Source organism: Bombina bombina, chromosome 4, assembly GCF_027579735.1.
Source record: "Bombina bombina isolate aBomBom1 chromosome 4, aBomBom1.pri, whole genome shotgun sequence".
Taxonomy (NCBI): Eukaryota; Metazoa; Chordata; class Amphibia; order Anura; family Bombinatoridae; genus Bombina; species Bombina bombina.
The window spans coordinates 972,752,441-972,777,339 of record NC_069502.1 but is presented as its reverse complement, the minus strand read 5'-3'; the positions used below and the strand labels follow the sequence as shown (position 1 = coordinate 972,777,339).

At 36.4% G+C, this 24,899-nt stretch overlaps 1 protein-coding gene across 2 annotated transcripts in view; it reads left to right on the top strand.

Annotated features, from left to right (window-relative positions):
- The first annotated feature begins 3,719 nt into the window (after positions 1-3,719).
- RALGAPA2 (Ral GTPase activating protein catalytic subunit alpha 2) overlaps positions 3,720-24,899 on the top strand; it is a 1,332,894-nt gene continuing 1,311,714 nt past the window's right edge. For both annotated transcript variants that reach the window (XM_053712011.1, XM_053712010.1), the window contains exon 1: positions 3,720-4,193. In XM_053712011.1, coding sequence (XP_053567986.1) covers positions 4,088-4,193 — 106 coding nt within the window. In that variant the 5' untranslated portion in view covers positions 3,720-4,087. The remainder of the gene's footprint in view (positions 4,194-24,899) is intronic.

Sequence of the window (24,899 nt, the reverse complement as noted above, 5' to 3'; positions counted from 1 at the left end):
ATAGAAACCGTTGTGCCAGTCTGAAAACATGTGAATTGTATGAAGGGGTTCACAGCCTGTATATATCCACACAGAAATGAGTGGACCAAATAATTTTAACCCTTTCAAAATACCAGTTACTTAAAGTGAAAGTAAAGTATTCCTCATTGCAATATATCCCAATACTCTATATGTTCAATATATCATTTTCGCCAGGTTTTTTTTGCTTTTACTTGGATCTAATCATTTATATTTACCTTATTTATTTCCCTACCGTTATTGGCTTTACTCCTCCCACCCTCCTCTTCCTGGATTTTGTAGTCATTACGTATAGAGCGGTCCCACCCGCTCTACACGTAGTCTTCAAAGCTCGTTCACGATATTGGTAACTATTGCGCATGCGCTAATCGGCGAACGGCGTCCAAATGCGCATGCGCGACACTGAAAATCTTGGCAGCAAATGATCATCTGGAATACGCATGCGGGAATTGTGAACGAGCGACTGACATCAATTTGCTTTTATTGGACTCCGCGCATGCGCATTCGATGCAAGCAGGCTGTGACGTAGCTTTCTGGCCGCCGATCGGCCAGAAAGTCAATTGGTAAATACAAACAACGTGACCAGGAAATAAAGTGACTCAGCAGAGACGGGCTGAATTGAAGAGGACAAAAATATGCGGTTACATGAGGCGAAAAGGGTATTTATGTGCACAATTTAAAAATATCATGAATGAAACTGCTAATGTTTTTTAATCATTTATGTAAATCTGCAGAGCTGAAGAGATAAGTTTACTTTCACTTTAATCAGATAAGGTAAACTATATAAAGTAGCAAGGTTGGCACAAGTTTGTTTGCCATAGAAACCATTGGGCCAGGCTCAGAACATGTCTATCCTCTGAAGGGGATCATGTCCTGTATATATCCATGCTGAAAAGAGTGGCCCAAAGACTTAAACCCTTTAAAAATACCAGTTGCTTATTCAGGAATGTCAAAATATGTGTAGTGGCAAGGTTGGCACCTGTTTGCCATAAAAAGTTTTAGGCCAGGCTGAGAACATGTCTATCCTCTGAAGGGGCTGACACCCTGTATATATTCACACATAAATGAGTGGTCCAAAGGACTTAATATGTGTAGTGGCAAGGTTGGCACCTGTTTGCCATAAAAAGTTTTAGGCCAGGCTGAGAACATGTCTATCCTCTGAAGGGGCTGACAAGGTTGGCACCTGTTTGCCATAAAAAGTTTTAGGCCAGGCTGAGAACATGTCTATCCTCTGAAGGGGCTGACACCCTGTATATATTCACACATAAATGAGTGGTCCAAAGGACTTAATATGTGTAGTGGCAAGGTTGGCACCTGTTTGCCATAAAAAGTTTTAGGCCAGGCTGAGAACATGTCTATCCTCTGAAGGGGCTGACACCCTGTATATATTCACACATAAATGAGTGGTCCAAAGGACTTAAACCTGATAGACATATGGCAATTTGCTTTTATTGGACTCCGCGCATGCGCATTCGATGCAAGCAGGCTGTGACGTAGCTTTCTGGCCGCCGATCGGCCAGAAAGTCAATTGGTAAATACAAACAACGTGACCAGGAAATAAAGTGACTCAGCAGAGACGGGCTGAATTGAAGAGGACAAAAATATGCGGTTACATGAGGCGAAAAGGGTATTTATGTGCACAATTTAAAAATATCATGAATGAAACTGCTAATGTTTTTTAATCATTTATGTAAATCTGCAGAGCTGAAGAGATAAGTTTACTTTCACTTTAATCAGATAAGGTAAACTATATAAAGTAGCAAGGTTGGCACAAGTTTGTTTGCCATAGAAACCATTGGGCCAGGCTCAGAACATGTCTATCCTCTGAAGGGGATCATGTCCTGTATATATCCATGCTGAAAAGAGTGGCCCAAAGACTTAAACCCTTTAAAAATACCAGTTGCTTATTCAGGAATGTCAAAATATGTGTAGTGGCAAGGTTGGCACCTGTTTGCCATAAAAAGTTTTAGGCCAGGCTGAGAACATGTCTATCCTCTGAAGGGGCTGACACCCTGTATATATTCACACATAAATGAGTGGTCCAAAGGACTTAAACCCTTTAAAAATACCAGTTGCTTATTCAGGAAAGGTAAAGTATATGAAGTGGCAAGGTTGGCACCATTTTTATGCCATAGAAACCGTTGGACCAGTCTGAAAACATGTGTATTGTATAAAGGGTTTCACATCCTGTATATATCCACAATAAATGAGTGGCCCATAGGATTTAACCCTTTCAAAATATCAGTTACTACTTATTCAGAAAAGGTAAAATAAATGAGGTGGCAAGGTTGGCACCAGTGTTTTTACTATAAAAAGCGTTGGGCCAGGCTGAACACACAAGGAGTGTGTGAAGGGGCTCACACCCTGTATATATCCACACAGAGAAATCAGTGGGCCAAAGGATTTTAGCCTTTTCAATAAACAAGTTACTTATTAAAAAAATAACCAAAATTGTGCAATGTTTACTACCACTGACTTGTTTATTGCAATATAATTTGTATAAAATATAAGTATGTTTAGGTTTTGGGAAAGTGTATTATTTTATTTAAAATAAAATTAATGCTATTTTGATTATACCGCTTTCATAGTTGCCAACATTTCCAAAAAAATTCCAGGGACACTTTGCAGCAGAGCAAGCAAGCGGGTTACTGGAGTATTGACAATCTACTTTTTAACTGCTCCGCCCACTCAGTTCTGCAATCAAAACACACCCATTTGATAGTAATAGTATAATTTAGACTTATCCATAGTTTATTATACAGATTACAGCACCAAGCTCTTACACCTACCCAGCCTCTGGAACACATTCTGGGCATATGGTTATTTTTACAACACAGCATCACAATTAGAAAGACAAATAATATGTGAACCCATTCAATAATAATAATATTCCATTAGGAATGAATTATATTTAAATAATACACTATATCTATTTATCATCTATCTATATGTATATATGTATGTGTGTGTGTACTGTATATATATATATATATATATATATATATATATATATATATATATATATATATATATATACAAACAACAAGTGTTTTGCAAAAGAGATTTTCAGGGACATTTCCAGGGACAAAAAAAAATCCAGGGACATACAACAAAATCCAGGGACTGTCCCTGGAAATCAGGGACTGTTGGCAACTATGCGCTTTATTTGGCTGACTAATTAGTTGCCGAATAAGAAGCTGGTTGACTAAGAAGCCAACTTCAGCGAATAAGAAGCTGGCCGAATAAGAAGCCAACTTCGGCTCGTCACCTCTTCCAATTTGAATTCGAGTTTTAAATAAGGTACTATCCTAAACTAATTCTTGTCGATTTCATAAGTTACCAAAATCAAATATTTTTACTTTTAAATATCGTCTAGACCGATTATATTTATGTTGTTGTTTTTTTTCTTTTCTATAACATTTTAGCAAATACGGTACATATAAAATCCACAAACACGCAATGACAGTTTCAGCACTGAATGACTTCTTCCAGTTCCCACACGTGTTTTCGGTCAGTTAGATAGCAACACAACATAACCTCGCACCCCTTTGACATCTACCCAATCACAGCCCATCGAACATGCGTTCTAAGCCTCGCTGTCAAATCCATAAACAAGCGTAATACGAAAACGAGGCTTGAAACGCTCGGCCTCTGCTGGCCTTCCGTGTTTCACCTCCCCCCTCATTCGCATAGTACACTGACGTTGGAGCTGGTCAGTTCCGTGTTTACACACCCCAGGGAGGAAAAGACACAGGGAACGCGGGACGGGGATCTGGGAAAGGGGATATAGGGAGAAAGAAGGCTTGAACACAGCTCGGGGAATTAGTGCTTCTTAATGTAAAGTGTAGCTCAGAGTACAGTTATAGCATAGGTTGTTCTATAACATTTGAAAGTCCCTGGCTCAGGCAGCTGGGTGATGCTGCTGGTGCTGTGAGGTCCCATTCTCACACAAGAGTCCTGGAAGCAGCTGATCCTTCTCGCAGCATCTCTCTATTTTGTTGGATAAGCTCCTGTCTACCTACTTATATCCCACGACTACCTTCTGTTTCTACCCTTCGCCCCCAGAGGGATGTTTTCCCGAAGAAGTCATGGAGACCTCAAGAAATCTACACAGAAAGTTCTGGACCCAAAGAAGGATGTCCCTACACGTTTAAAGCACCTGCGGGCTTTGCTCGGTAAGTTATATTGAAAATGTGGGGGTGACTGTAGGGGTGGATGTCTTTGGTTGTAGTAAGTCTAAGATAGGGTGTCTCAAATTATTGAATTTAACACTTTTAGGGGGATAATAGAATTGTGTAAACCCAAAGAACCCACAATTGGCTTATGGGACCTTTTAAAAATAGTGAATAAGCAACTGCGTTCCATATCTACACAACTACTTCCTAAATATGTTATAAAAGGCTGCACAATGTTAGCAGTTACTACTGCTCCCTTTACATTACTCCCCACTAAGAAAATGTTTGGATTTATTTTTTGTGGGGCTAGGGTTGCCAACTGTCATTCCAAAAAATATTGGGTGAACAATGGGTCTTTAAGGTGAGTTTTTGATTAGATATTAGATCAAACCCATGGTCTCACAACTCCTTATAGTCATATGCTCATATATGACCTCCTATTTGACTCACTATCAATTATACCTATAATAAGCCTCTGATCGGATCCAAGTACCTGAAGCTCCTGTCAGCCATATGCCCACATCAGACCTAAAGGTTAATTTTTAACATATATCTTACTAGACAGCCACTTAAAATACTGAGCTGCCTGTTTAAAAGACCTGCAAATAAAGATTTGCATAATCAACAAATACACAATAAAAAGACAATGCAATAGCACTTAGTATGAACTTCATATGAGTAGTAGATTTTTTTTTTCTGACAAGTTTCAGTTATGTCTATTTCTACTCCTTTTTTATCATGTGATAGCCATTAGCCTATTACAAATTCATATGCATATATTCTGTGAATTCCTGCACATGCTCAGTAGGCGTTAGTGAGTCAAAAAGTATAAATATAAAAAAACTGCACATTTTGTTCATGGATGTAAATTGAATTTTTTTTTTTTTTTTTTTTTTTTTAAATTGCATGCTCTATCTGAATCATGAAAATGTAATTGTGACCTGAGTGTTCCTTGCAATCCTGAACACCTGATGACCCTGTTTGAATCCCCCAATTTAGACCACATTGACAGGCAATGGAACAGTTTATCAAGCTTTGGTCTAAAACATTGGTTCTAAACAACACTTTTTTTTTTTTGCAGTAATACCCACAGTGCACCCATGAAATTCATGACAGTTACACAATTTTTTTTTATATGCAGTGATGTAAAGACATGGTGAACTAAGATTAAATGGGTTTAAAGGGACCATGGTACTCAAGTTGACGGAACAGCAGTTTATTTTTTTTTTACATGAAAAGTAAATGTGCTTTGTAATTATGGAAAGAAGAAATGTATCGTTTTGCACAGCTGATACTGCTCTATTACGGTTGATATGAAACCCGAATTTTAGCCACCAATCTGCAAGCGCTACCCAGGTGCAGAACCAAAAATGGGTCTGCTCCTAAGCTTACGTTACTGCTTTTCAAATAAAGATACCTAGAGAATAAATAAAATTTGATAATAGAAATAATTTAGAAAGTTGCTTAAAATTTCATGCTCTACCTGAATTATGAAAAAAAAAAATTAGTTTTCATATCCCTTTAATTCTCACTGGCCGATTAGATTAATGTTCACAACCGAATTGGTGATGAGGTACACACCTCCATAAGTCTGTAAATAAAAATGTGCATTTACTCAGCACATTTAGGTATAATCATTTTAACTTAAATTACCACATGAACAATTTGGGATTATATTATTCCTATTTTTTTTTATGTGACGCCCTAAAATGAGGGCTTTGAAACCCTAGTGCTCTTGTTGAGAATCGCTGGTTGATCTTTGTATTTTTCAATATTCACTATTATTTAATCTTATCCCTTTATTGAAAGAAAAGCAGAGAGGAATAAATTAATTCCTTGATTACCATAGACACACAGGGCAATCCAGTGGTTAAATTCCAACTGCATAACACACTTGCCTGCAACGTAGTGCCTTCAGTGCCCTGATCCATGCTTCTGTGTTAGCTGGTATCATGATTTAAAACTGTTGTGCCATAATGAGTATTTTAGTTCCTATACTCGCATTGGAACTACAATGGCTATTATTCCGCATGCAAAGCTAACAGCTCAAATGTGCTACTGCACCCTTTGTAATGCAGTTAAAACAGTATGAAGTGGTGCTGTGGATTTACGTCCTGATCTAAGAAAACTTCTATTTTATATTAAAATGTTTACAGTAATTTGTATGCATAAAAAAACATTACAATTTCTTGACAGAGCATTTTACTTATTTGCTTTTGGATGCTTTGCATCGTTTTTGGAATTTGACGAAGATCTCCGAACATGCACAGTGTTGGAACATGACCTCTGCTTCAGATCATTATCTTACAGTTTGTCTGTCTGGTTAGGAATAGTCCACAAAAGTTTGTTCTCTGTTTTAACTTGGCTTTTGTGGTAAACCAAGGTAACATACTTTAGGTCAGTCTTCTAGTCTGTGTCTAGTTACTGCTATTTGGGTCACTAACAATTGAATCTTTGAAATGTTTCCAGCCAACGACTTACTGACTACCATCTCCTACTGTTTTGGAGAGGGATTTTTTTTTCTAAAAATGACGTTTTTGTAAGTGCTATTTATGTTACTGAGATTGGTTCAACACTATGAATGGTAAATGCATTATCCATGTCTTGAAGTTTTAAAAATGTAACCCTTCTTTTAAATTGCAGCAAATAAAAACAAACTATTAAAGCCTAAGTTGCCCCACTCGGTATGGGGCATAAACCAGTCACGCAGCTTTACCTGTTCCTGTCAGTTGTGCAATGTTATGTAGCTGGTCATGTAATTCTGTGGCTGCATTCTTTTTATCATTTCATTGTGTATAAGCTGAAGTGAAAGAACACCTGCTTCATTTGCAACTACAGGGAAAGTTGTAAAACCTGTTATTTATTGATTATTCTAGAAGAAAAGAGTTGGTACCATGCATCTGTTTGTTTTACTAATGAAATGAGTCCATTTTTTTGTATTAGGATATTTTTTTTTATTGTAGCAAATGTTTTATGCAGTGTCTGACCTTTTCAGATCCCAGGAGCTAGGGAGGCACGGCCTACATAAATGTCACCACCCTAGGGTTTCCAACTCTGCCATGTTTTCCTGGACACTTATGAGTTACACATGCTGCAGGGTATGCAGGGAGGAACATGAATAGTGCTGTCCAGGATCACTATTCGTGTGCGGTCCAGGGGTGCAATTTATGTTCCCCTCTTCACATCGTGCAGCATGTGTAACTCATAAGTATCCAGTAAAACATGGCTGAGGTGGCAAACCTAGACTACCCCTACTTAATACTAGTGATGCCTAGGTTGTATGCACAATCTTTTAGCAATAAATAGACATTTCTAAATAGGTTTTGTTGTGCTTCTGTGCCATTACAGGGATACACAGCTCTAGAAGTGGAGTGTTTAATGTGTTTGCTGCAGTTAAAGGGACAGGAAACATATTGTATTTACAATTACACAGACTTTGCTGGGGGGGATCTAATACTTTGTAATATAATGTTTTCTTCTATCTAAAGTACAAATGAATTGCTATAATATAGATTTGCATAATTATATTTTGTGCAAGAAACATTGCAACATTTTAATATTAGTGTAAAGTGCTTTTGCTGCTGTTATGTGTTATAGCCAATTAGGTACATATATATCTATATCAGGGTTAGCCTCCAGAAATCTGCAGTGTGCATTTCCAGATCTGACATTGAAAGACGGCAACATAAATAATGAAAGTATTTTGCAAAGTTATTTTACTTTGTATAACTTAAAGGGGCATTGTACACTAGATTTTTCTTTGCATAAATGTTTTGTAGATGATCCATTTATATAGCCAATCTGGGGGTGTTTTTTGTAAAAATGTATAGTTTTGCTTATTTTAAATAACATTGTGCTGATTTTCAGACTCCTGACCAAGCCACAAAGGTTTACATGTATACTGATGTCTACAGACTCCTGCTTGTGTAATGAGTCTTTTCATATGCAGGGGAGGGGGTGTCTGCTCTTCCTGCTTTCTCAGCCCATTTCAGTGGATGTCCCAGCCTAACCTCATCAAAAGTGCTATATTGGGAGCTTCAAAGTACATTTTAAAAAGGTTTTATACTAGATTTTTATATAAGTATTTGTGCATATTCTTATTTATAGTAGTGTATACTGTCACTTTAAATATTAAACACTTCTTGCTTCTCTGTAAAGGTTGTGCTTGCCCAATGTTCCTGAGAGAGACAAAAAAAGCACATTCTGTAACCTGCAGATGCTGTATATCAAATAGCGGGTTTAGGAAATTGGCAGCATTTGAAAACCCAGGTTACAGGTTTTGCTTTTTGGCCTCTTTAGGAAGCATGGGACAAAACTATTTTTACATAAAGGCAAGAGGTGTTTAAATGTTCCTTTAACCACATAAAAAGTAAACTTGTAACACTTTGCTTTGGCCATCCTTCTATTGCTTTAAAGCAGTGATTTTCAACTTTTTTTTTTTTTTTTTTTGGCACGGCACATTTTTTTTACATTTAAAAAATCCTGTGGCACACCACCATCCCAAAAATTTACGAAATCACACATTGTAGCGTAATACAGTATACTGTGTGTGTGTGTGTGTGTGTGTATGTATATATATATTAGTCAATTCAATTAAGCTTTATAAGCATGACAGCCACTACAACTGTATTGCCAAAGCTAGAGGCACAATATTAACAATCAAAAGTTCCATGTATTGAGGCTGTTAAGGGGGTACCAGTGATGAAAATAAATTCTTAGGTGACTACTGGGGCCCAAGTGATCCTACTGTTAAAGTCCCTAAGCCTTGGGGGCTCCAGTATAAGAGTTTCACAATCACTGTAGGATAAACATAAATATGGGGCCCACAAAAGAGCATCAGGGCTTGGCAATCAGGTAATGATGAGAGTAAGCTGAAAAATTACAAAAGTTAAGCCAGGAGGGCAAATGGCATACAATGCATATGATGGTAAACAGAAAGGTCTCACCCAGTTTAAGCAGATATCTTCTTCTCTATGCTGGAACGGTATAATTAATATCCAGGGCAACTCTCCCTGAGCTTGAGAATCCAGGAAGGGGAGGTAAGTGGATCTGTAAAACTGCGACTGTCGGAGTGTGTAGGCCGCAATTGATCAAAAGACCTCCGCAGACACAGAAAGAAAATGGCGGCCGTTCCCGCAACTTCGGCCCACTCTCCTCTATTCTTCAAGGCGACTATCAATCCGGACTCCGATAAGTAACACGTACCTCCTGGCCAGTTACCTCGTTCGGAAGCTTGGGAACAAGTGAATGTAGGCTCCTAGGCCTCAGAGTAGGCCACGGTGATATGTGATCTGTCCACCCCCGGCACTAACAGGCCCCCGCAACAGGGGGGGGAGTAGAAAAAAGGACTACAGCTGTTCGCTTTACCTCCGGAGCGGAGCTCCGACCCTCCGGAATGTCATATCTTTTTATTAGATCTCTCAGTAGTCCTTGTGGCTATCGTAGCAGATGCCTTCAAATACATGCGCCACCACCCAAATGAGCACTGGCTTGATGGGTCTTCTCTTGCTCAGATCTCCTTGATAGGAACTTTTGTAATGCAGCTGAAGCAAGTGAAATCTCCGGAGCGGAGCCCCGACCCTCCGGAGAACTGTTTGGGAGTTGAGTCCATGCATGTCTGGATGAGTGCGTAGGGTAGCAGCAGCTACTGGCGTCAGGAGTGCACTTAAGCATGAAGGGACTAATTCACGGCGGCACACTAGTTGAAAATCACTGCTTTAAAGGGACATTAAACACTAAATGGTAGAGATTATGATGCATTCAAAGAAAATATTAGTATGAAAATAACACGTAGATGCATTTTTTTAAAGATTCATTAGGTGTTTAAATATTGACAAATTAAGTGTAAAGTTTTAGTGTCTATAATACAATGGGAGCTGCCATGTTGTAACTTAGGTTATTTTCTCTGCTATGGCCAATTAGAGACAGTTATAAATAGGTCACTAGAGTGTGCAGCCAATGGCTGTGTAAAATAGAGCTGTGTCCTGCACTTTCATTTCTAACAGGAACTGAAAAGTTCACAATTTCAGAATGGAATTACAGGAAAAGTGGACAAAATAAATAATGAAAGTATATTGCAGACTATATATATATATATATATATATATATATATATATATATATATATATATATATATATATATATATATATATATATATATATATATATATATATATATCTCTATATCAATGTAAATATTACATTGCATATTAAGAATTTCTGGTGGAAAGCAAGCGGGGATACTTGCTTAGATGTACTAATTTCCTATGCAAATATTTACATTGATTTAATTTTGAGACATGGAGGATTTTAATTTCAGTTTTTTTATCTCCCCCCCCATAATTTTAATGAATTTTGGTTTAACCATGAAAATAGCTTTTCCAATGCAGCAATCAGAAATCTATCTCCTACTGATGAGTTCTAAAAAGAACGAAACAGGCTTGTCTAGTGAGTGATTTCTGGTTTGCTGTCATATTCCTGTTTAAAAGGATCGCTGTGTTAAAACAGTAATTTTGGAAGCAAAAAAACTGAGAATTTGTATATCTTACCCACAATTCTCTTGTGCATTGGAAACATTGCATATTAAGAATTTCTGGGGGAAAGCAAGTGGGGATACTTGCTTAGATGTACTAATTTCCTATGCAAATATTTACATTGATTTAATTTTGAGACATGGAGGATTTTAATTTCAGTTTTTTATCTCCCCCCCCCCCATAATTTTAATGAATGAATATATATATATATATATATATATATATATATATATATATATATATATATATATATATATTGCCATATCAAAGTGTTTAATGTCCCTTTAAAGTGATTTTACTTGTGTGTTTTTCCAGTAGGGCATTTTACAATAATTTTGTAAAGAAACAAACGGGTTATTCAAGGTTAATCAATATTGTCTAGAAGATTTTTCCTGGCTCATTGTTTGCTAATTTAAGAACATATCAGTATGGCTGTGTCCTCTCTAATGCATAAGGCCACAGCTTCCACTTAATGGTCTTTATGAATAAGATATAGGACAAAATCTGTAGAGATTTAAACCTCAGCTAATCATCTTCCATTTGGCTTTTCATTTTTCAGATGCTTTTTTAGAATCCATGCATGTCACTTAACCAAATTTTGTTTTTATTGTGCGATAATTAGGATGTAATATATTATAATAAAACAATTTATCATTTTGTTTTCTCTTCGCTTTATCATCAATATCTAAAATATTGTTTCTTATATTCTTTTAATTTTTATTTAAACAAAGGAAAACCTTGACATAGTTGACATTACACTTTTATAATAACGTTTTGCAAAAAAATGCAATCTATTTTAATATGTAACACCTATGAATATTTTTTTTTTTTTTTAAATCACTCACCCATGTTCTTTTACAAAGGTAAATGGTATTAAAGGGAGATTCTAGTGCAGAAATTGCATGCTCTAATTTGTTGCACTGCAGCTCTGTATTAAACCCCTGCAAATGAGTTAAAGGGACATGAGATCCAAGAGTTTTATTTTATGATTCATAGACCGCAAACTATTTTAAAGAACTTTCCAATTTACTTCTAGTATCAATTTTGCTTCATTCTCTTGTTCTCTTGTTTTATTGAAGGAGCAGCAATGCACTATTGGTAGCTAGCTGAACACATTGGTAAGCCAATAACAGGAGGCATATATGAGCAGCCGCCAATTAGCAGCTAGCTTACAGCTCCTGAGCCTACCTAAGTATTCTTTTCAACAAAGGATACCAAGATAATGAAGCAAATTAGATAATAGAAGTAAATTCTAAAGTTGTTTAAACGTATATGCTCTGTTTGATTCATAGAAGAAGCATTTTGGGCTCGATTTATCAAGCACTTCTCCTCCCTTCGACTGCAGGTTCTCACAAGAGAAACTGCAGTCAGGATTTATCAAGCAGTGGTCATCAGACTGCTGCTTCCCTACTGTCTTCTCCACCTCATTGGTGGAAAAAAATCCGACCGGGGAGATTGACTGCTCCTGCCCACGCAAAGCCAAACACGTGCGGGCAGGAGCTGTCAATCTCCCCGGTCGGGGTTGCATGGAAAAGTGAAAAATAGCGCTTGTGTGCAATGTTAAATTCGGGCAGCGGATTTCTGCACCTCCAGAGGAGAGCTGGGGCGGACAGGGGTGCATATGTCCGACACTGTCCACACTTGATTGATAAATTCAGCTGAATACAGCCAGTTATTGGTGGGGATGTGCTACTGTTGCTGCTATCTGGCTATTTCCTGTTTAGGACAAGAAGTTCTCTACAGCCCCATAGCAGGGATTTAAAAATGGAGCATTTATTCCTTTGTGGGAGTTAAACACAAAGTTGCAGCAACAATTGTGTGAAACATACATGATCTAATGAATTTATTTTATTTTTGCTTAGAACTACCCTTTTAATATGATTAAAAATGTATTTTTTTTACTCTATGTAAACTTAAAAATAAAACTAAACAATTTTATAACATTATGTTTTCATTTTCTTTCTAGAACTCGTATAAAAAATAAAATAAAAATTCATATTCTCATACTTCCATCACATTCAACAGTAATTCTCTTTGTCATCCTTATCCAAGGGACACCTTATTTGTTAAAATCCCCTTCCCGCTATAGAAAAGGCATTCTTGATTCCTATATATTGATTAAATTTCTTTGCATATTGTATATATCTGTAACTTAATATAACCTCTTTGTTTGGTAAGCAGCTCACACCTTGGCATACTGCAGTGTTCTCCATAGAAAATGTGCCAGCCGGATGACATTATGAAGTAGCTGGGGGGAGGGGGCAGTGTAATACTATAACATTTTCTGTTATTTATAAGTTAAAGAGGGATATAAAAACCCACATTTTTTCTTTCCTGATCAGAAAGTTGCTTAAAGTTGCATGCTCTATCTGAATCATGAAAGAAAAAGTTTGGTTTTCATATTCCTTTAAGCTATCTATCCAAAGCACACATTCATTGCAAAATTTAACTAATTCATTTAATGATAATTTGTGCAACAAACACTGAACATGTTATAAGCTCATTTTTAGCTTAAAGGACCAGTCAACACAGTAGATTTGCATAATCAACAAATGCAAGATAACAAAACAATGCAATAGTACTTAGTCTGAACTTCAAATGAGTAGTAGATTTTTTTTCTGACAATTTTAAAAGTTATGTCTTTTTCCACTCCCACTGTACCATGTGACAGCCATCAGCCAATCACAAATGCATACACGTATCATGTGACAGCAAACAGCCATTCACAAATGCATACACACTAATTCTTGCACATGCTCAGTAGGAGCTGGTGACTCAAAAGTTTAAATGTAAAAAGACTGTGCACATTTTGTTAATGGAAGTAAATTGGAGAGTTTTTTAAAATTGCATGCTCTATCTGAATAATGAAAGTTTAATTTTGATTGAGTGTCCCTTTAACATTGGTTTAAAGTTTAGCCGAGTAGTTAATAAAGTAAACCAGGTGGTGTGCCTATTTAATAGGTCCTGTAGAGAACACAGTACTGCCTTACGCCGCCGGAACTGCAATGCTTTCCAAGGCGCGGGCCCCCTCTCTTGGGGCATAGCTGTTCCAGGGCGCCCTGCCCTTCACAAATAAAAGAGAACTCACTCACACTTAATGTGATCGTAAATCCAAGCGTTTGTGAAACGCTAGGATTTACCATTGGATGAAATAAAGGGGACTTTCAGTCATGAAGTATAAAAGAAATTCATGCTGAAAGTTCCTTTATTTGTTTGAAGCGTTTGCCGCACCGAGCTCCCCAAGCAACCTACGGCAGAACGCTATTTTGTTGAGAAGTGATGTTTCCACCTCTTAGCCAATAGCCGTGCAGGCTATCTGGCTTGGCACCAGCTGGCCCGCACGGCTATTGGCTAAGAGGAGGAAATGTCACTTCACAGTAAATAGCGTTCTGCTGTGGACTTCCTGAGCAACTCAGTGCGGCAAACGCTTCAAACAAATAAAGGAACTTTCAGTCATGAAGTATAAAAAAATTCATGCTGAAAGTCCCCTTTTATTTGTCCAAATAGTAAATCCTAGCATTTCACAAACGCTAGGATTTACCATCAATTTTTAATATAGTTTTGAAATTCTCCAATGTTCAAGTATATTTGTTACATTAGAAAATTATCTGAAACATATTAATTATTATAGCTCATCAAATCTAGGAATGACAAAATTGTGTTGCCTATACTTTGAGATAAGTTACATTTAGAAGGTGAATGCGCTGCCAGCCTTCCTCATTTTGTAGGCAAAAATATGTTCTGTGAACAAAGTGATAAGAGCAATCTAACAAAAACAGTGTTGTGTGCTGTGATCAGGCTAATTCAAATGCTAGAAGCAAGTGGGGGAGCTATCTGCAAAGCCCAGTCATTTGTAAGCAGTCTATCTGCAGCTATACATTTGCATCTATGCATTTTGCTTGTTAATTTAATGATTTTTATATGAAGGGCGATGCATGCTGTGCTTTCATTTTTATTCTTAAAGACACATTAAACACTTGTTTGCAATATACTTTCATTTTGTATTTTGCCCCCCTTTACCTGTAATTTAAAGGGCCATAATAATTGGAAAAAAATGACATGCTGACAATGACATGCATTAGAGTATGCCATTTTAATCAACCCTGCACTACTGTGTGTTTAACCCCTGCAAATTAGTTGAAGGGATAGTAAAGTCCAAATTAAACTTTCATGATTCAGATAGGGCATGCCGTTTTTTAACAACTTTTTAAATTTACTTTTTTCATAAAATTTGCTTTGTTCTCGTTGTTCTTGGTTGAAAGCTAAACCTCATATGCTAATTTCTATGCCCTTGAAGGCCGCCTCTCATCTGAATGCATTTGACAGTTTTTCGCAGCTTGAGGGCGTTAGTTCATGTGTTTCATATCGATAACTGTGCTCACGCACGTGAAGTTATTTAAGAGTTAGCACTAATTGCCTGAAATGCAAGTCTGTCAAAAGAGGGGGCAGTCTGCAGAGGCTTAGATACAAGGTAATTGCACAGGTAAAAAGTGTATTAATATAACAGTATTGGTTATGTAAAACTGGGGAATGGGTAATAAAGGGATTATCTATCTTTTTAAACAATAACATTTTTGGTGTTTACTATCCCTTTTTAAACACACAGTAGAAGTAGTGTTCGGGACCTGCTGAGCACTGCTGTTCTAGAGTGAAACTAGCACTTCTGATTGGATCAGTGGCAGTTTCAGCTTGGGACCAGCAGTACTTTGTGGGTCTTGAGCGGTACTTCTACTGTTTGATTTAACCCTTTTGCTGGCATTAAACACACAGTAGTGCAGACGGTCTTGAAATGACATGTTGTAACGCTTTAGAGAATGTCATTTTTTTAACTATTAGGGCCACTTTAATTTTTAAAATTGGGGAATTTCTAATGCCTCTGAGTTTTTATAAACAAAGGGCTCTGCCACATTAAAACTTGACTTTTTCTTATCTAATCTTTTCTGCTTAGGACAATTAAGGACAGATGAAGTGTGCAAACAATGGCTGTGTGGAGGCTGTTTAAAATACAACGTTAAAGGGACTTTAAACCTTGAAATAAAATTACTTTAACATTGGTGATTTAACACAGCTACTTTATATGTCCCCAATTGTCCTCAGTAGAAAAGATTAGATAAGGGAAACCTAGGTTTCAACATGGCAGCACCCATTACCTCAAACTAAAGAACTTTATAGGAACTAAAGCTTTACATTTACTTCCTAATCTTATTTTAAAAATAAAAAAACATTTACTTATTATTATTATTATTATTATTATTATTATTATTCTCAGGCTAATATTTACTTTTAAATATATCATATCTAGCATTTATTTAACTGTCTAATGTCCATTTTTTAGTTAAGAAATGTTATGCTTGATGCTTTGTTTTGTTGGTTGTGTGTAGCTGTCATATGCACATTTTTTTAAGGGTGGGAACATACATTTGGTTATATTTGCTTCTACACTAGTTTTTTGCTGTTTAGCCATTCACTGCCCACTCCTCCAAACAACCCCATGAGCAATAGTGTTTCATATTTACAAGCAATAAAATACAATTTTTGTTTTGTTTATGTACTAGTTATTTACTTTTTAATGTTTTTGCAACAATTTCTTAAAGGGCCATAATGCCCAAATGTTTAAACACTTGAAAGTGATGCAGTATAGCTGTAAAAAGCTGGCTAGAAAATATCACCTGAACATCTCTATGTAAAAAAGAAAGATATTTTACCTCAAAAGTTCCTCAGTAGCCACATCCCATTGTAAAGGATTTCTAAGCAGCATATTAGTAGGTCTGTCCTGGGACTGCTGAAAGGATGAGCCTCGTGCACTCTCATATTATTTCACCAATTGGGTAAAGGAAGCTTACTATGAAATCACATGAGAGTTAAGTGAAATATCATGAGATCACAGTAAGAGTTCATGACCTCAGCACTGCTGATGCTGATTGGCTGCTGTTCATTTCTTCATTTTTTTTTTTATTTTTACCTGCAGCTGGGAGCAGCTGAGCATAACATTTTACACAGAACTTACTCTGCTGAGCTGAGGAGATTGTGAGGTAAAATATCTTCCTTTTTTACATAGAGATGCTCAGGTGATATTTTCCTGACAGCTTTTTACAGTTATACTGCATCAGTTTCAAGTGATTTAGCATATGAGTATTATGTCCCTTTAAATGAAAAGGTAACAATACTAAGTACCAGAGAGGAGATTTTGCAAATCAATTAACAGAATATGACTAAAGGGACAATTTTGTGTAAAAATAAAATACTGTTTTGCTAGCTAATTTTTATTTTTGTAATCTTTGTTTTCTTTTTGTTTAAAAAACGTTTAAACACACGGTTAGCGACTAGAGCATTTACTTCTTATTTGCTCACCAGTGAACAATAAAATGTTCTAATTTACAGCAATCATGATCATACTGTTTTGACAATTAGACCACTTTTAACAGATACAGGTAGATAACCCTTTATCCAAACTGGAAAAGTTTGGATTTCAGAATAGTTTGGATTTTGGAATATTTTCATCAATAAAATGACAGTTTAGAGAGGGGATGGAAGCAAATGAAAACATTATCTTATGCCATTGAGGCAATATTTACATGTCATAATACATCTTATACATAATACATCCTATACATGTTACCTAAAGGTACTTTTATATCATTTTTAATACTTTTGTATGCATAGTACCATCATAAAGATATTGCACTACTATAATCGGGTAATATTTTAATATGTTATTTTAAATAAATATAGACTAATTGCATTTTAGAACACAACAAACAAAACAAAGACACAGGAAAAATAGTTTTTGATATTTTTTTTAATTATTAAACAGTTTGGAGTTTGGAATTCTGGATTTGGGGATTTGTACCTGTAATATATTTCTGTAAAAGCATTTCAACAAGTTCTGCTTGGTGTGCCTATGCATTATGAAGGTCATTTGTGTAAAGAAATAGACTAAAAACTGAAAAGTCCTAATCCAGAAACTCCAGGTCAATCTTTAATCTCTTGATAAGGAACAAGTATTTACATCCTGACCTTATTAACTTCAAACCTGGAAAACACTGGTGTAAAACTCACTTGTGTATCTGTAGTAGAAATGTTAGTCTAGAACAGTCAATAAATGCTACATTTAAATTATTGTATTCAAAGCAAAGGTTACACTGAGAATAATTTGTAGATGTTTTTTTTCCCCCCAGTTATGAGGTTAATCACCAGTCTTTTGTCATTTGATAATTATCTGCACATTTAAAGGGACATGAAACCCAACATTTTTCTTTCATGATTCAGATAGAGAATACAATAATAAAAAAAAAGTTTTCAATGCACTTCTCTCATCAATTTTACTTTGTTCTCTTGTTCTTTTTTGAATAGATATCTAGATCGGTAACGTACACATAACTTAAGCACTACAAGACAGGAAGTAGTGCTGCCATCTAGTGCTCTTGCTAATGTATAACATTGTTGCAAAACTGCTGCCATATTGTGCTGCAGACACGTGCACACTCCTGAACTTACCGTCCTGCTTTTCAACAAAGGATAACAAGAAAACTAAGAACATTTGATAATAGAAGTAAATTGAAAAGTTGTTTAAAATTGTATGTTCTGTGTAAATCATGAAAGTTTGATTTTGAATAGACTGTCCCTTTAAAATCTTTCATTCCATTGGATGTAATATTAATATTATCACACATAAGTATTCTTTTTTTTCTTTCTGTTTATGCATCTACACACAAATGTTGGGGTTTATGTCCCTTTTAATGGCTGTTGGTGAGCCAATTTTTATATTGATGCAATCACAATCAGCCATGTTCTGTGTTTATTAGTGAAAAATGGCCGTCCTAACTTGTGCCAGTCATGTTTTTCTGATCACAATCTAAATTCTTACTATTTAAAGGGACAATAAAGTCAAAATTAAAATGTCATGATTTATATAGAATATGCCATTTTAAACAACTTTTTTTAATTTATTTTTTATTATCATATTCAGAGCTCGACAAATCCCAGGAGCTAGGGAGCCACTGGCTCCTCGAATTTTACCCCTGACTCCTAACTTTTTGGGTGATTGTATGTGTATGTATATATTTATATATTAGGGCTGGGCGATATGGGCAAAAAAAAATACAGCGATTTAATCGCAATTTTCGCTGCCACTCCAGTCTTACTGCCGCGCTGCAGACTTCCAGACTCCTACTGACTAGACTACATGTGCACTCACTCCCCCCAGCTGTACCCTGTAAGGTAATCCATTCCCACGTCACTCACTACCCCCAGCTGTACCCGCTAAGGTAATCAATTCCCACGTCACTCACTCCCCCCAGCTGTACCCGGTATTGTAACCCATTCCCACGTCACTCACTCCCCCCAACTGTATCCGGTAAGGTAATCCATCCCCACGTCACTCACTCCCCCCAGCTGTACCTGGTAAGGTAATCCATTCCCACGTCACTCACTCCCCACAGCTGTACCCAGTATTGTAGCCCATTCCCACGTCACTCACTCCCCACAGCTGTACCTGGTAAGGTAACCCATTCCCACGTCACTCACTCACCCCAGCTGTACCCGGTATTGTAACCCGTTCCCACGTCACTCACTCCCCCCAGCTGTACCCAGTATTGTAACTCATTCCAACGTCACTCAATCCCCCCCCAGCTGTACCCGGTAAGGTAACCCATTCCCACATCACTCACCCCCCCCAGCTGTACCCGGTATTGTAACCCATTCCAACGTCACTCAATCCCCCCCTGCTGTACCCGGTAAGTTAACCCATTCCCACGTCACTCACTCCCCCCAGCTGTACCCGGTATTGTAACCCATTCCAACGTCACTCAATCCCCCCCCAGCTGTACCCGGTAAGGTAACCCATTCCCACGTCACTCACTCCCCCCAGCTGTACCCGGTATTGTAACCCATTCCAACGTCACTCACTCCCCCCAGCTGTACCCGGTATTGTAACCCATTCCCACGTCACTCACTCCCCCCAGCTGTACCCGGTAATCCATTCCCACGCCACCTGGTAAAAATCATTTAGCGATATTACAGTTTGGCTTCCATTGAGAAAGGCTCCTGCGAGAGCCGAAATGTTTGGTATTTAGCCTTTTCTTGCTGAATAAAGGTGATTGAGGAAATCCTGTGTCTGCTTGCTTTTTCGGATATCCCAGGATTTACGGCTGCCAGCCGTGGGCAACATCCAGTGATCATGTACACATTTTCTGCAGAGCACCAGGTGATTGAACTGTTGGAGTGTGCCGTGTCCCTGTATGTATATATATGTATATATGTATATATATATATATATATATGTGTATATGTATATATGCCTGGCTTCGACATATTCTTACTGTATCCTGAGTTTTGAATAGAAATAGTGTGCAATGTTAAAGTAACTTTTTAACATGGGTTTAAGTCTTAATTTAACTTTACTGTAATTTAACTTTACTGTATTTAAAGGGACACTGAACCCACATTTTTTCTTTCGTGATTCAGATAGAGCATGCAATTTTAAGCAACTTTCTAATTTACTCCTATTATCAATTTTTTTTAATTATCCTGCTATCTTTAATTGAAAAGCAAGAATGTAAGTTTAGATGCCGGCCCATTTTTGGTGAACAACCTAGGTTGTTCTTGCTGATTGGTGGATAAATTCACCCACCAATAAACAAGTGCTGTCCAGGGTACTGAAACAAAATTGCCTGGCTCCTTGGCTTATATGCCTTTTTCAAATAAAAATAGCAAGAGAACGAAGAGAAATTGATAATAGGAGTAAATTAGGAAGTTGCTTAAAATTGCATGTTCTATCTGAATCACAAAAGAAAAAAATTGGGTTCAGTGTCCCTTTAATACAGACATTTTTTTGCATAAGATAAAGGAAACCCAGGTTTTAACATAGTGGCAGCCATTTCTTTTTTTAAACACAGAGGAATCGGAAAGGTCATACCTTTCAGAGCTAAATTGCATGAAAGGGGACAAAATAAATAATGAAAGTATATTAATGATATTGGTTTGAAAAGCTTGCGTACTGTGTCATTTCTCATTTTGCAGTAATGTTATGTTTGTATTTGATTCGTTTTTGTCTATTACAAATTTTAATCTACATTGTTCATGAATTTGACTTTGTAGAGCTACATTTTTTTTAATGTTTTATTTTGCAGAGGAGTAATTACTTAGTAATTTTGCAATTTTGTATTACAAACTATTTGTTTATCACAATGCATTCCTAATCTTTTGTACAATAAATCCATGTGTATTTTTTTTTTAAATTAAAGGGATACTGGACCCAAATTTTTTCTTTCATGATTCAGATAGAACATGCAATTTTAAGTAGCTTTCTAATTTACTCCTGTTATCAATTTTTCTCCGTTCTCTTTGTATCTTTATTTGAAAAAGCAGGAATATAAGCTTACAAGCTGGCCCATTTTTGGTTCAGCACCCTGCGCTTGCTGATTGGTGGTAAATCGCCATAGAACAGGCTAATAATGATTTTGAGCTGGTTGTTCGTTCCTGTGAGTGCGCTTCTCTCTGTGCGTATTTAGTCTCCCTATGGGGAAAAAGGGGCAACAAGACGTGGACTCCTTGCTCAGTGTGCTTAGAGGAATACTGCTAAGCATATAAGTAAAAATACGTAAAATCTTCATTTAAACCATTTTGCAAATGTTATACTAATGCAATGCATATGTTGCAATTCACTGCATTGCAAAATGTACTTAGCAGTAATGTAACCATTGAAACATGGTTTAAATGGACATTTTTATGTATATGCACAAGCATTTCATTTTTCATGGTTGACCCTAGATATTAAAAGCAGCAAACGTATTGATAACGGAATAGAATGGTGCAGGTAGACTGTGTGGGTGGGGCTATTTGGGGCAAGGATGGGTAACCCTGGGCAGGTTTTGGAAAGTCCAAGATTTTTTCATAAGTAAACTAGGGCAGAGATATGCAAGAAAAAGAGTAAGGGTAGAAATTAGGCAATAGCTCATGTTGTAGGGTTTTTCTACACATTTCTTTAATACTTTTGTTGAGAATATCTTACAATTGTCACACAACTTGCATAACCTCTTCCCTTCCACTGGATACCTGGTATTATGTGCTGCTGCCAATAGGCAGACAGCACAGTTAGACCAATCCGGGAAGATGAGATGCAGCTTGCAGGAGGAAGAGCTTTTTACCATTTGGCACTGAGACTGTATGATGTACTGAGGGGATGGTGAATTTAAGCTAACTCTTATCAAGTTCATGTGTGTGTTTTGTCTGGTTCTGATACTAGCCAGTGCCTCTCCAGCCACTGACCTCTTGGCACGTCACTGATCTATATATAATAGGGATGTGCATTTGGCTATTTCTGGCTCATCCGAAGATGGCGGGCAAGCAGCATTTGGCAATTTTCAGAGCTGGATTTATTCTTGTGAAAGCGCAACACCACTAAGATTTAGATTTGCACACATATGAGGTATATAGAAATCATCAGTTCAGAAAATGGATTCACCCTCCTAATTCAACTACCTGGGTACAAGTATGAAGTGAATATAGAATAAAGTATCTCAAACAGTGTAAACAGTGTCAAATTTATTGACGTTTCGGGGACTATATTATCCCCTTCATCTGGTGTAGTCCCCAAAACGTCAATAAATTTGACACTGCGTTTGATACTTTAACTATATAACGATAGATATATAGATAGAGTAAAAGGACATTAAACACTTTGAGATAGTAATATAAATTGTATATATAGATAAACCTCTGCAATATACTTTCATTATTTATTTTGTCCCCTTTTCATGTAATTCAATTCTGAAATTGTGAGCTCTTCAGTTCCTGATAGAAATGGAAGTGCAGAACAGTTATATTCCACACAGCCATTGGCTGCACACTCTAGTGACCTATTCATAACTGTCCCTAATTGGCCACAGCAAAGAACGTAACCTAAATTACAATATGGCAGCTCCCATTGTTTTATAGACACTAAAACTTTACACTTATATTGTCAATATTTACACAGCTAATGAAACTTTAAAAAATATCTGTTATTCTTAGACTAATCTTTTCTTTGAATCCATGATTCTACCTAGCATTTATTTAGTGTTTAATGTCTCTTAAGAGTAATTTCCACTACTCTTTTATTCCACATCATTTTCTAAATATAGCTTCTTTCATTTGCTCTGAAATTCACTTTTTTTTTTTAAATACATGATAATAATCATACCATATGGATGCTTGTATCTTTGCTTGCATTTAGCAAGTTCATTGTTGATTTATAGCAGATGATCCGAGTAATGTGGAGTTTATAGGGCTCTACTTACTGATACAGAATTTTTTTAATAAATTGATGTTAAAATTTTAAATTAAGAAAAAAAGTTTAATTTTATATTTATTATTGATATCTGCAGGGACTTGTCACTTAACATCTAACAATATTAGATATGTATACGTTTTATCTAAAATAAATATATATATATATATATATATATATATATATCAAATATGTTTTCACGCAAAGATGCTCAATAATTACATTACATTTAATTGTTGGTATTGTCCTAGTTAAATATATGATTGTACAACTCAGTCAGGTATTGCTTTACAGATCATGAAACCATTAATGAGTCACATTCACAATTATTTTTCTCCCTATTTGCACTTAGGAATGTTTTTATTTATCTGTTAGTGATTATCTAAATTTAGGCTAAGACACGTTGACCTATATTTTATTTGCCTTTCATAGTTATCCAGCCTTCTGTCCAGCTACTGTTTATTTGCTCCTCCATTTTCTCAGGATGTTTCCATCCAGTGTTTGTTAATATCTATTAAATATATTTATGATACTGTGAGAGTCAGAGCATTACAGGGTGGGCCCTCAACTCCTCATTTTAACATTTGTTTAACCATTGCATGACAACTATGCTGAGTTTGAACACTTAAAGTGAAGGTAATGTTTGACGAATCAGTGCCCGGTTTTTAATAATCCTATTAAAAACAGGGGCACTTTAATTCATCAAACTTTACATTTCATTTGTTATGTTTAAATACTTAACTTTTAATCCTGACAGCCGCTGCAGCGCTTCCTCCGCCCGTCGGGAGCCCTCTTTGCGGGTCCAAAATGACGAATCAGTCTTCCTCCAATCACGCCGTTACCTCAGGCCATGATTCCCCCCCAGGGGAAAGCCGTGATTGGAGGAAGCCGGATTCGTCATTTCTGACTTATGAAGAGGCTACCGACGGCTAGGGGAATCACTGGAGCGGCTGTCAGGATTAAAAGGTAAGTATTTGAAAAATTTCTAACATTCAATTGCAGTAATGAATTTGGCTGAATTTTGATTCTTGTCTAGTATTTAGTTGACAATCATGTCAGGCCTTTAAAATTTGAGATAAAGCAATTTACAACTACAAATCTAGAATTCCAACATCCAGAATTATTCTGAAATCCTGACGTTTTAAATTATTATTATTATTATTATTCTGTCTGCATCTTTGGTTTGATTTTAGGGTTCTAAAATGTGAATGCTTCTCAAGATTTATTAAAAACTACTATTACCTTTCTGATGTCTCTCTGAGGATACAAAATTATTAAAATGATATAAAACTACCTTTTAGGTTGCCTGTATAAGCTGTATTATAACATATAAATATTGTCTATATGGTGTAAGATATTGTTGTTTACACTTGGTCCTGTTTTACAGATGTAAATACACAAATTTTCTGAAATCAAAACCTTTTTTGGTCTCAGTTTAGATAAAGGGTTTTGTACCTTTAGTAGCTTATTGTAGCTCTATAAACAAAAAAAAAAAAAAAAAGCAGAATTATTTTTCATTCTGCTTGAATACTATTGTGAAGATATCCAGAAATATTCCAAAATACTGACATTTATTTTTCATTAATATTTTTAAAAATAAATGATATTATTGAAAAATACAATTTTGTCCCAACCAGTAAGTCACAATCTTCTCTCCCTGCTTCTTTGGTTTGGTTTTTGTGTTCTAAAATTGAATAATAAGTGGCCCCTGGTCAATCCTAATATTAGTTTTCGAGCCCTTCATACAAAAACTTTTCCCTCTAGTTTGATATCCTGCGAAAGAATGTACATGAAAATTTCCAATATTTATTTTGGTTGAAGAAAGATTCCATTCCAGGCTCCTATTTTAAGCACCTTTATATCTGAATCATAAAAGAAACAATTTGGGTTTATTATCCCTTTTA